The sequence below is a fragment of the Uloborus diversus genome, chromosome 1, assembly GCF_026930045.1.
Source record: "Uloborus diversus isolate 005 chromosome 1, Udiv.v.3.1, whole genome shotgun sequence".
In the NCBI taxonomy this organism is placed as follows: Eukaryota; Metazoa; Arthropoda; class Arachnida; order Araneae; family Uloboridae; genus Uloborus; species Uloborus diversus.
Genome location: NC_072731.1, coordinates 246867329 through 246881142, shown reverse-complemented (window position 1 = coordinate 246881142; position 13814 = coordinate 246867329). Strand labels below are relative to the sequence as shown.

General features: G+C 30.3%; 1 protein-coding gene across 1 annotated transcript; it reads left to right on the top strand.

The window, feature by feature from the left end:
- The first annotated feature begins 210 nt into the window (after positions 1 to 210).
- Positions 211 to 12846, top strand: LOC129226581 (39S ribosomal protein L18, mitochondrial-like). Its single transcript, XM_054861204.1, has 5 exons — positions 211 to 432; positions 5897 to 6062; positions 8401 to 8514; positions 10464 to 10581; positions 12367 to 12846. The coding sequence occupies exons 1-5, from the start codon at positions 327 to 329 to the stop codon at positions 12454 to 12456; spliced, it is 594 nt and encodes a 197-aa protein (XP_054717179.1). The 5' UTR covers positions 211 to 326; the 3' UTR covers positions 12457 to 12846.
- The last annotated feature ends 968 nt before the right edge of the window (positions 12847 to 13814 follow it).

Below are 13814 nucleotides of genomic sequence, written 5' to 3'. Positions count from 1 at the left end.
GAGCGATCGGTAGCCCATGGGTGGGTTGATCACATGACAAATAAGGACGTCACCTCCAATGCTTTAGCAATATTAGCTACCGTGACTATCTGTCACGTGATCCATCGATTGGTCGCTACCGGTTGAGCTTGTCGAACGCATGCAAGGTAACGCACGTACTACCAACATTTTCGTCAGTTAATTTTATCTTAACTGCAACGCGTTACAAACTTCAAAACAAAAACAAATCCGCGGCAGTGAAGTAAAAAACATCCATCAGTTTTATTCTTATTAGAATACTTAAGACATAGTTGTACTTGAAATTTTCGTACATAAATAAAGGAAAAATGTCTTTAAAGTTTGGTCATCGCTTTCTTCTTACTCCGTTGCGCCGATTTAACTGGAAATATCCATTCCCAAAGCATCTTCAACCATCACCACCACCTAAAGAAGGTTTGTATTGGTTGAAACCCTTTTGGCGATTTGCAAGTTCGTCCTTTTTTAATTTTTAGTGTTTATTTTCTTGTTATCTATGAATTAAATTAATTTTAATACTATTAATATTTTAATTTGACAAAAAAGAGGACCTATAACCTACAAGTCCTATAACAAAATCACAGGGTACAGTTCCATTGAACAAATTTTATTTCAGAAACATTTTTTTTTAAGTGCTAGGTAATTTACATGGGTCAGCAACTTTGTTTTTTTAAATCGTTTTTAAGAAGAATGGAGTAATAAATTGAACTCCTCTCCAAAAGTTTGTTCTTTTAGTTCATCCTTATTATTTATCGTTTCTTTATTTTTTGTCATGAATAAAATAAATATTATGACAGAATTTCTTCAGACCAAGAACATGAGATACGTTATCCACTTTTAAATAACCAAAAAAAAAAAGAGAGAACTTCTACACAAATCAGCAGAGCAAAATTCTAGTAACTAGAGACGTACCGAGTACTCGGTAACTACTCGGTACTCGGCCAATTTGCCGAGTACTCGGTACTCGGCCAAATTTTGATCCGATACTCGGCCAATACCGAGTAGTTGCAAAAAATTGAATATTGTCCAAGACAGATATTAAAATTTATAAAAAAGTGCAAGCATATATAATATTCTGCAATCATTTATAGAAGTCAAATTTAAATTTTGAGAATAATGAAGTTTGTAATGCTTCAATGGAATAAATCTCTATTTTAATGTCCCCAAAGTAAATAAAACTTATTTCTTAAAAATTGGGCAAAAAAAGTAAGTATAGAAAATATGGAATTTTTATATTAAAAATGGATTTTTGCTACAAACAAAAATTAGTTATAAGAATTATAAAAATACCTTTGCTTAAAAAATAAAAGGAAATAAAACAACGTTAAAAGCACATTACAGACATGTGTTATAGCATTACAAGGAATTCCTTTTTCAATGCACAAAGTGTGAGCTCGTGGCTTTAAAGGCATCCGACAAAAGTCGGATTCTTTTGTCAAATGTCTTTACATTCTTTAGCTCACATTTTATGCACTGAAAAAGACGTTCCTTATATCGCAGAAATACGTGTCTGCAGTGTTCCTACATATTTGTTTTATTTGCTTTTAAAAATTATTTATGTTTGGCAGACTATAACTACAATTGGTATAATTTGTTTTAATTCCAACTTGATTCATACCTTTTATTTATGTATTTTTAATTTTAAATATAACTTTTTTGTAAAATTTTTGACATAAACAAATTTTTTTAAATAATGCGTAATTAAATTTCGGCAGGAATTTAGTTTTAAAAACTATTATATATACAAGGAGGTCTATACAACTATTCCAATAAGTTCAAAATTCATCACGTGTGTCGGTGGTCCTTCTTAAAACGTAATTAGTACTTGGTAACTCAGCCGAGTAGTGAAAGGCCGAGTACTCGGTAACTCGGTACTCGGCCGAGTAATGAAAGGCCGAGTACTCAGTACTCGGCCAAAGTGCTACTCGGTACATCTCTACTAGTAACAATAGCAATAGTGAAGTTGATGTAGAACCAAGCTGTCCTGCTTCTTGAGAAAATGTAGATGGTTCTGCCATAAATTATGCAAAAGTAGAAGTTGGTCAATTTAATACTTTTTTATATTATATTGATCTTTAAACTTTTTTTTTTCATACCAAACATTTGAGAACATAAGTTAGTTACAATATTGAATTATATTTATCATTGAAATCGTTTTAGAAGTTGTTTTCATAACGGGAACCAATGTTCACCACACATTTTTTAATGAGTTAAAGAATAAAAGTAGAAAAGCAGACCAACATTCCACATCCATCTAATTTTTTTAGCTACAAACTCGCTATTTACTTCTGAAAAGTTGTGCATTTTATAGGTTGGTGTTATAAAGAAGATATTCTACTGTATTTTAGTAATGTGCTTAAATTCTAATCACAAAACAACATAAGTTAATTAAAATATTATTTATCATTGAAATAGCAACAGAAGGTTGTTTTCATAATGGAGAAACAAATCAATGTGCCTGGAACACTTTGGTCTACTTCAGAAAGTTCTGTTCAAAAAATTAAAAGTTTTTGAATTGAACATTTAAAAAAAATCTGGGTTGATTAGAAATATATAATAAAAAATTATAGAAAATTAAGCTGCTTATTTAATTATATGATGAGATAAAAAATAAAAAGTAAAAAAGCGGACCAATGTGCCTTCACTCCCCCTAAACTGTTTAAGGTGATTGAGAACCAAGAATACCAGACTCAACAGAGAAGGAATACTGGTGTTCTTGGCTGTATTAGTCTTAGATTATCAGCAAAGAAGAGAGATTTTGCAAGCTTAAAATGATGATTGTGTGTGTGTGTGTGCGCGCTTCCAAATATGCAAGAAATTTATGAGAAAGTAGAAACTTTCTCTTTGCTTATGAAGGTCTTACAAAAATTAATCTGAATAATTAGAAAAAAAGATTTACGGAAATTATTTGATTTTTTTTAAAATGAAGCTGATTGAAATTACTCGTATAAACAACAATTACAAAACATTCACCTGTCAAATTTATATAAAACTTTATAAATCATTAGTTGTATTCCAGTTATCTCTGTAGGGGTCAAAAGACAGTTTGCCACTGTGAGAATAATTTATAAATGGCTACACTGGGCTGTGAATCAAGATAGATATTCATTGTCTGTAGTAACATTGAAGAGGGTTCGTACTTTCTTTAAAAAAAACCTTAAGAAACCCTTAATTTCATCAAGAAAAATTAAGGTCCTTAAAAAACCTTAAATGTAATCCCTTAATTTTCTGAAAATTTCCGTAATTTTTTAAAAATTATATTGTTTGGTCCCCATTTTCTTACTTTTCCCCCCCTAAAGGCTTCATCTTCCGCAATATCTGCCAAAACCACATGTTTGGGATACATGACAATGATGTCAAACATGTGTTTCGCCTAAAAATTGTATGTATTATAAATGCCTTGTTTGAGATTTAAATCTTTTTGCATCCTGTAAATATTTCAATCATTTTTATTGTTGGAAGGTTTTTTTACCGTGTGCTTCTTTATATCTGCTTATTTATTCATTATTTCAATAATATTTTTATTCCTTAAAATCTTTTTAGAAAAAATGCAAAAGTCAACAAAAAAAAATGTGCCCCTACTTCAGTCTTGGATTGTATTGAAACTTGGCATGGTTGCTTTTTTTATAGGTATTGAAGAAAGAGTGAAATATTTATGATGCATCTCTAATGGTTTAGGCTTTACAGTCTATAGATTTTTTTGCAATTTCATGATTAAATGAAGCAACTTCAAGTTTGATCCTGATTTGATCTTGTTTGATCAAGATTTGATCCTGAAATAGTATTACGAAGTTTTTCAAACCAAATTTTGAGTTCCATGAAAAATGGACAAACCAGTTATTTTGTATATATATTTATTTACGTATTTTCAATTCTTGCTGTGAAAAGTATGTTCTATCACATAAGGAAACTTAGACACACTTAGATTTTTCACTCTGTTGTAAATTTTTACTTTACAAACAAACCTAGTTTTTAATTTACGTTCTCATTTTCAATACCTTAAATTCAAATGTTTTTCATTAAAAAAATAATTTTCTTTTAAAAATTATGAAAAATTGATATTATTGAGTGATGCAGCCAAGATTGAACCCTGGCTCCCTCAACCCAAGGACTTGGGGGGTTAGAAATTGTTGCCTTTCCTTCAAAATTTTAATCCATAGAGAAATAAATGAACTTGTAGGAAATTGTGCAACGCAGAAAATTTGTACAAAATAGTATGTTAGTAACAAATGAAAAGCAATAATAACTAAACCATAGTTTAAATATCTTGAAGAAAAGATATTTTAGTTCTTTTTCCTTCAATTTGTCGCCATGCTTTATTACTATTGCTACCCAATTATTTCAAACATAGCTATTAGGGAAAAAAAATATCGTATTATCTTTGAAACTGGTAAATTAACATTATTTTGTGGAATTTTGGACTCATGGACTCCAGGGGCTATTTTGATCTCATGCCTTTTCTGCATGATTTTAAGATTTTTTTTATTTTTTTTTTAATTTGCTTTTGTTTTCCTTCTTTTTGCTCTCTGATCACTCTCATCCCTGTGATGTATGAAATTTTAAAGTATAGTTCACTGATAATGGGGCATCACAGTCAATTGCACCTCTCCTTGCATTTTAGAAACAATGTTATGCATTTGAGTATGTGTATATATAATATGTGTCAAGTACTTTGCCCAACTGGAAAACTTTGAAATGGTGTACCTAAAGTTATTTAATTATTTCCGATGTGTCTGTAAGATTTTTTGAGGGTCCTTTAAAAGTCCTTAATTTTCACTTTTAAAAGTGAGTATGAACCCTGTTGAAGCAGCACTATTGAAAGGTATGTGTCCATAAGCTGCACAAACATTTTTCAGAGAAAAAAGAAACATATTTGTAAGCACAATTTGTTGATAACTTCATTTTTTTCTTTTCTTTTATTTATTTTCTTGCAAACAAACATTTTTATTATAGAGTGATTACTATTATGTTTTAATTGTCTTAAAATTTAGGTCTATATTGATAAAGAAAAATTTTCACTTCTTAGTCCAGCCCGAAAATTTGACTCCTTTGTCAAACTGTTGTTTTTATTTTTTTTAGCTATAATAGTAGCTTAGTTTGTTATATTTTGCTATAATTAAATTTTTAAAAGTATGTGCAAAGTATAGACAATGGTTTGGCAATAGCAGATGGTTCAGTTGCAATTTTATTTTCACAAAACAAATTTTGACCATTCTTATGAAAAATAAAAGCTTTTTCTGAAAAAATTACATCCCTAGAGTCATGAGCAGAAGTTATGGATTTGAAACTCTAAATATAGCTGACACCTCTGTGCATTGTAATTGTGAATGCTTGCTTTAAAATTTTAACTTAGTTGCATTTTTCCTGTGATGGAATAAACAAGTTTTTTTTTTTTGGGGGGGGGGGGGGGGGAACGTTTTAGTTTCTGTATCTTGGTTGTAGAAAGCTGTAACAATGTCTGCCTCTAGATTACACTCAGTGTAATGCACTTAAAGTTTGGAGAGTTCCTTCATAAAATATTTTTATGTGTATCTTTGTTGTGCTACTTATATAAGATTAATTAATATTGAGAAATACTGTTGCAGTCGGCAAATATTTTTTTTTCTTACAACTTTTTTTAGGAATGTTTACTGTAATACTCTATGTTAAAAACCTTACATAATTTGTATGTCGTTGCAGCCTTGCAAAATGTCCAAATATGTTGTAAGATAACAAAATTAACAATTTTCCAATAAAAGCTGTAATGATTTTGAATAATGTTCATCTAGTTGATCTAAGTGGATTCTGTTGCTCCAGAACCAGTAAAAACTGCATTTATTCTAAAACCTGATATATTCAAATTATGTAAACTAAAATATTGATTATTTTCTGTATGTTTCAGCAATTAATACTGAAAATATAGTACGACCTGCACAACCTCTGAGCGGAAACGATGTCTTTAATGCGGAATATATTAACAGAAATCCTCGAAATTTAGAACAAATGCTGCTGGAAATTAAACCCAATGGTTACGTGTTAGATTCACCTTGTGTGGTATATTGGAACAAGTATGTAGCTAAATTTTATATTTCTTTCACTGATGGGTCTTCTTCTTACACTTGATATTTTCGTACCCCTTTAGATCAAATTCTCGATTTAAAAAAAAAAACTCTTTGAAAGCCACTTAGTAACAATTGCTTGGTTAAAATAATCTCTTAATGGAAATAAAAAATGATCAAATAAGCTTTGTGCTACAATATGATTATATTTAAAAACCAACGTAAATAAAGCACAAGTTCTCAAGAAAATGCAGCATACATATTTTAAGGCTACAATGGAGCCTCATAATCAGTGCAAAAAACTCAGCACGCAACCAGAAAATTGTGACCCATTATTGGTCGATCCATGTAAACAGATGTCCACTTTGTTGACATTCAGTTCTCTCACAACTCTCTGGCTTTGTGCTGAGTTTTTTCACTGATGAAGAGGCTCCATTGTAGCCTTGAAATGGCTATATGCTGTATTTTCTTGAGAACTTGCCTTATTTACATTACTTTTTCAATTTAAACAATCTCATAATTTGTATGTTACAAAATGTATATGCATGATTAAGATTTAAACGATACTTCAATTTCTTTGTTAATTAATGGATAGAGTAACATTTTGGCTTAACACTAACTGATTTAATTGACTAAATATAAATGATGAAAACGTATGGATATTGGCAAATTTAATAAATATAAGGCTTTAATTTCAAGAAAAAAGGTTTTTTTTTTCCTTTTTTTGGCCCAGTAGCTTTCGCTTCCTGTCTAAGCTAGTTTCATTTCCGGGGTTTGATGTGTACTCCTTGTTCTCCCTAATGCAGAGTCAGTGGATTGCACAGTGACTTCCTCCAGCAACATTTCTTGTGCCAGGATCTAGTTCCATAGCAGCTGTTTCACAGGCTGATTGGGTACCTTCAGCAAAAGAACACACCACTTCTGTGTTTTTCTACTTACTTTTCCTTTAAGTGATTATTTTTAATTTGTGGATGAGGGACCTGGACACTGGATGTACGAGATTAAGATTGACATCCACATAGCTTTCTGGCAGAAGGGCTATTATCGATTAGGGTTGTTTATGGATTTTCTTTAAAAAACTTTTGCTTGAAGAATATTTTTAGAAATTATTTAAAATGCACCATAATTGAATATCCAGATGCTTTCCTTCTTTTAAGCTGCATATTTAAAAAAAAAAAAAATAGCAGTTGATGTTAAGTAGTAATGAATTGACTATGTATTTATTACTATTTAACATTATGTTTTTTTGTTTTGTTTCTTCTGGCTACTGTGTCAGATTTATATGAATTTGGAACAATCAGGTTAATGTATGTGTCATCAGATTTAAGAAAAATTGAAAAGTAACAATATTTAATTTAGCATCTGATTGCTTTTTTGAACATTAAAATTACTTTGAATGTGATAAAATGAGCAAACACCAATTTTAATTACTTTTGTGCTATAGTTGTATGTAGTAATTTTCATTCATTATTTAAAAAAAAAAAAATATTTTTTACCAATTTTTGAAAATTTTAATTTGTTTGCTATTCAGTTGCTAATTATTAAACTATTCGGCCAAACCGAATCCTCAGTTTGTCTGCTAAATTTGCAGTATGCCAAATACCAACCTAATATTTGGTGCATCTCTATACAAAAGTGATAAATATCCACCATGTTTTATAGTTCTTCAACAGAGTATTCAGCATTGAGCGCAACCCATTTTTTTTATTTAGAAGCTGTAGGACACCTTCACGCAGATCACTTCATTTAAACTATCAACAGAACAGGCCCTGCTATAGATATCCTACGATTTCCACACCATTGGAAATGGGTTGTAAACAGTGCAGGTGACTGACTATATTAAAGAACTTTAAAACTTTGTTTGATGTATCACTTTTTTTTGCATCAAAATTTTATTTTGAATTTATAATTGAAATTTTTATTATTGTATTTGATCTAGTAAGGACCTAAAATTTACTGTTTTAACATTAATTAAGAATAGTCGAAGCTAATATGAATTTTGATTTTAAATTCGGTATTTGAAATTGTTTGCCAGATATTGAATTTTTTTATAAAGTGAATTTAGCTAAGTAAATGCCTTATTGTTGGCATTTCTGCTCAAGTGTTGAAAAATTTTATTAGATGTAAACAATTATTTTCCACTGTTGCCCTAACCCTTGTATATTCCAATCATATTTTGAAAACCAAATATAGAATATACACATTTCTTCCAAACTGGTTGTGTTATTCATGAAATACACTGGCTGTATTAAGTTTTTTTCCTTTCCTAATGTATTGTAAAGAAAAATTACTTTGAAAAAAATAATAAAAATACCCCATGCTATTAAACTTAACTTTTAAATTACAGGCTGATCTTTGAAAGATCGCAACAACACACTACTGCAAAAGTTGTTCATAATAGTGGACACACAGTTGTCTCGGCTTCAACGCAAGAATGGTCAATACGGAGACATTTAAAGAGGTAAATTCTTTCTCATAAATGTGCTTTAAAACAGTTTTAGTAACAGCCACAGTATGATTATTAATTAAAAACTAATGAGTCACTTTCAACATACCATACCCTGGGAACAAAAGTGACACATCTCAAAAAATTGAAAACAAACTAATAATGAATTTAAAATCAGAACTTAATGCTCTTTCTTTTCACAAACTTCACACAAAGTTAAATTACCTAACTGGTGCATGGTGGTCTATAATTGATACAATCACTAGTGAAGCATCATTAAAATTTCATAATTTAGGTGAACATTTTTTTATCTGGAAAGTGTTCAACACTGTTAATCAAAACTACAAAAATTAACCAGTAAATATTTCATAAATGCTTGTACACATTGTAGTATTTGAAAATTAATCAGTTAAAAGTAGTACCTATTGCTTAAAATCTTGCTTTTCTCCTTGTTTTGAGCAATCATAATTGCTTATTGTTCTCACTTGACTGTTTTTGGCGTTCCTATGATTTTATTTTCCCAGCATCACCGTCAACCGGCTCCTCAAGATGCTGCACCTCTAGCGAAAACCGTCTCCAGGTTTCGTCAGTATCCTACACTTACACGCATACATATGCGCACCTATACACATATACATATATACACCTTCACACATATACATACATACACCTCCACACACATACATACACCTACACACACATACATACACCTACACACATACGTACACTTACACACATACATACACCTACACACATACATACACCTACACACATACATACACCTACACACATACATACACCTACACACATACACAAACACATACACACACACCTACACACTCACATACACACAACTACCCATACACTCATGCATGCACACAGATACAAACACATATACCTACAAATGCAAACATATACCCCCCCCCCTACACACAACTACCCACACACTCATGCCTGCACACAGACACAAACACACATGCCTACACAGATACACATACCCCCTACACACAAACACACATACCCCCTACACACAAACACACATACCCCCTACACCAGGGTTTCCGCTATGGTCGCATTTCTCGCAAAATGCGAAACTACTATCCAAATTGCGAAAATGGAACAAAGCAGTTTCGCTTTTTTGCTCCAATATAACAAGAAAAAGAAGGGGGAAAAAAGGTGTACAATCAGAGAGAGGAAGCGATATTGAACTTAATCGTATTTATAAATCATATCTACCATGCATAAACTGTTATTAAGTTGAACAATATTTCGTCTTAATGGGCATTTTATCCCCCCAATAAATGCATTTTTGGGGAAGTTAATTTTTTTTTTTTAGTTGTGTCACTTTTATTGCTGGGGTGTGAAACACATTTATGTAATGATGGTTCACCTTTTAATTTTATTTATTTCTCATCTCATTTTGAAATGCATAATTTCATTATTTAATACCAAGACCATATTAAGGCATATGCCCAGGGCACTAAGTTTGGGGCGCCAAATTGTGTTATCTTTTCTTTAAAAATAGTATTTTATGTTTTACTATAACACACACAAGAGGAAATTATTAAATCCAAAAAAAAAATGTTTCAAAAAATCTTTTACGAATCATGAAGCCATCCCAGAAATAACACTACCTGGAACTATTTTATAAGTGTTTAATGCTGTGCATAATATTAACAAGTCACCTTGATTTTTAAATGTTTCATCTGCCAAAAAAAGTTCAAAGTGCCCCCCCCCCCTTTTCTGTTCTATAGTATGTGCCAAATGGTGGCAATTTTAAAAAGGAAAATTATAAAAAATACATCATTTCTTTCAAAATCTTTTGGTGACAAATCTTAATTCCTCTATCTGGTAAATTTGCTAAGTTCTGTAACAGCATGCAATGATAGGTATATTGATTTGTTCATGTGGATTTTACATGGATTTTTGCAGTAATATTAATGAAATTATATTCTCATTTTTAGTACTATTGATAGTAATGCAGTTGTAAATATCGCCAGAATACTAGCCCTCAGGTGCCTGCAAAGTGGAATATTGTTTGTACACAAAGAGTTCACTCCTCAACAGATGCAAACAACAAAGGTAACTTTTGATCCCTATAACCATTTCTTCTCATTGGTTATTAGTTATTTCTAAGCACATGCATGATAATACATGCTGGATGTATTTCCCAAAGCAGAATGCTACTAAATTTGCGACGTATGTCGCAGAACAGAATGCCTTAGCTGAAGAACAATTCTGTTCAAATGCAAGAGGAAACTGATAAATTCTCTGCAGAAATTCTGCAAATTTCAGTGAAATTTCAGAAAAAAACTCTGCAGAAACCGCGGTGCCGAAAATCTGCAAAAACTGCGGTGCAGAAAATCTGTTGAAACTGAAAATTTTCTACAAATATCTTCCAACTCAAGATAGAAATTTGCAGAAATTCTGCAGATTTCTTAAAACTAGAAGAAAATCTAAAATTCTCGCAAATTACAGTAATTTGGTGGTAATCTCGCAATGTTGAATTCAATAAGTCCTTTGTAAGACTTTCCCAATCGATCGTCATCCACTGCAATTCCAGCCATACACATCCATGTTTTGGAAACATGCCAACATTGAAACACATCCATCGCCGGAAATTGCGTGTCTTGTTTGAGATTTCAATCCCTTTGCATCCTGAAAATTTCATTCCTTTAGAAAGTTTCGAAGTGTTTTATTATATGCAACCCAAACTTGACTCATTTTATTTATTATTTTAGTAATTTATTTATCAGTAACATTATTTTAATTGCTCCTTCATGCCATATAAAATTAACCAGAAAAATGTGGTTTGCCACCTAGGTTCGGACTTTTATGAAATTTTGTATTTTTGCTCTTTCTATGCATTTTAGAAAGCAAATAAACTATTTTTGGAGAATCTCATTTGGTTTAGGTTTGACTTGTTAAAGTTTTTTTGATTTTGTAGTTTTCATGATCAACTAATTTTCCAAATTCAGTGCTCTTTAATTAGTTATTTGGTTGAAAGCTGTGATGTTTCTGGAAATATCTCATTTCCACACAAATAAATATCAACACTCCAGTTAAAAAAAAAAAAAAAACTCCTGTATGAAACAATTTTGATTTTTGGCACCCAATTTGTGGAAAATGTCACTAATTTTTGCGTACAATATTTGAAGTACTTGTAAAACAATTTTGGTCAAATGATTTTACGTTGCAGAACATCCTAAAGTATTCTGCTTTGGGGGATGTATTTAATAAATGTCAAATGTTAAGCAGTATTTGCTGTAGAATGTACAAAATACAGGTATTCAGGCTGAACCACTTAATTACCTTTATTTAATACCTTAACATTCCCCCCTATCTTTTCAATGATATGTTCTTAACAATTATTTAACTACACTCTGCATGATGTTCATTTTCGAATCGAAGCTTAATCTTTTAAGATGAGATTGGTGTCTTATGCAGCCGATCGTATCAAATTTTTCCAGAGGGAGAGCAATGGGTATAAACTCGAATGTAATTTGTATCAAAACCAACAAAAACCTAGTCCATTTACATGTAAATAAACGATGGTCCTTCATCTCATAGAAGAACAAAAGACTTATAAGCAATTAACTGTCAAATATTATTCTTCATCTTCTCTACCTTCTGCTTCGTTTTTGCCTTTTTGTACTTGAAAAAGAAGATGCTTCTTGTTAGTTAAATCCACAATGTTAGTTTGTGTCGTGCTTAGTTTTAACAAAAGTCATTGAAATTTTTTAAGGTTTATTTTTTCTATGCTCCTCATTATTTTCCAATATGTATGAATCATGTTATGTGCACTTATTTGGTTTCAATAACAAAAAGTTAATGAGTAATTAATGCATCCAATATTTATTGCTGTAGGTTCGACTGTTGCTGAAAACATTGGAAGAGGAAGGGTTACAAACTGAAGAACTGAGTGCTATTAGACTTAAAAATGAATTATATTTATAGTATTACATTGCTAAAATGTAAATAAATGTGTTGATCTATTTTGATTCTTTTTCCTTCAGCAGAAATTAGAATTTAATTTAATGATTATGATTGCAAAAAAATATATTTCATTTTTGACTATTTTTTTGTAAAAATTATTTTTGATGTTTACTTGCTTACCTTTTTTTATTTCTACAAAGGAAAAAAATCAAATATTTAAATATTTTAAAACATTGAATTGCATGAGCAGTCTACATTACTTTTATATTATCAGAAACTGTATAGTTTTCCTTTTTTCTGTTTTAGAAAAATGAACTATTTGCTTTGGTTGTCATTTGCCTCTTATTTAGTGAATGTAGATATATTCAATAAATAAGAACAGTAAATGTATCCTGTGAGATTTAATTACATCGATAAAATTAAATTTCACCTTCAAAGTATGGAATGAAATTGTAAGCCTACTAAAATGGTTTAAGCTCTTCCTTTATCTATTACAAAAATCGGAATCACTTTTTAATCTCTGTCATCCTTCACTTATTACAAAAACACATTAAAGACATTTCAAATCTTTATAAATGATTGATTTTATATCCCTTATAAATTGAAAAATATTAATAGAAAAACTTTATTTGCTATATTGAAATGCTTTATACATTCTTATCATTTTAATACATACAAACCCTGAATTATAAGTTCATCATATCCATTTGAAAATTAAATTACTGAAGCAAACATATGTTAAACTGATTAACTTTTACAATCATAATTATTCATAATTATAATTTAAAAATTTCATATGTCAAAAATATCTACCACATACCATATTTAATTTTATTCCAAGCTTTCATTCCTGTTTTTCATTTTTAGTGCTCAATTTTACATTTAACTAACAAATATAACAGGGGATATTGATGAAATTTGCTTTTTTTAAGATGCTGAAAACTTAATTTTGCATTGGTGTTATTGGCTGTTTCGGCTATCATTGCCAGAGAAAAAAATATGTCCTCCCTCCCCCTACAATAAAATGTTTATGCTTAACTTGTATTTAAAAAAAGAAAAAAAAAATTTCTTTTTTTAGTATCTTAATATTTAATTTTGTTCGTTCAAACAAAATGCAAAGTTGCTTGTATTCAGTTCTCTTTATACATTGTCATTTCATAAATCCTTTAAAATTATAAGCTTTTTTTTTTTTTTTGATGAACCTTATTTTACTTTAAAAAAAATGTATCTTAAAATAATATTTAAAGTAATGGATGTGTTTCAAGGATTTTATGCAAATACTATTAAAGGAAAATATTATGCTTTATGTAAAATAAAATGAATAAAATAGCATCAAATTAACATCCCTAACTATCACCTATGCAAGGATTACATCACTG

What these genes read in the sequence shown, in the direction of transcription:
- LOC129226581 (XM_054861204.1), top strand. Translation starts at nt 327, where the DNA reads ATGTCTTTAAAGTTTGGTCATCGCTTTCTTCTTACTCCGTTGCGCCGA. An exon ending in ATCACCACCACCTAAAGAAG is followed by an intron (nt 433 to 5,896) that starts GTTTGTATTGGT and finishes TGTATGTTTCAG; the next exon opens with CAATTAATACTGAAAATATA. An exon ending in ATACGGAGACATTTAAAGAG is followed by an intron (nt 8,515 to 10,463) that starts GTAAATTCTTTC and finishes TCTCATTTTTAG; the next exon opens with TACTATTGATAGTAATGCAG.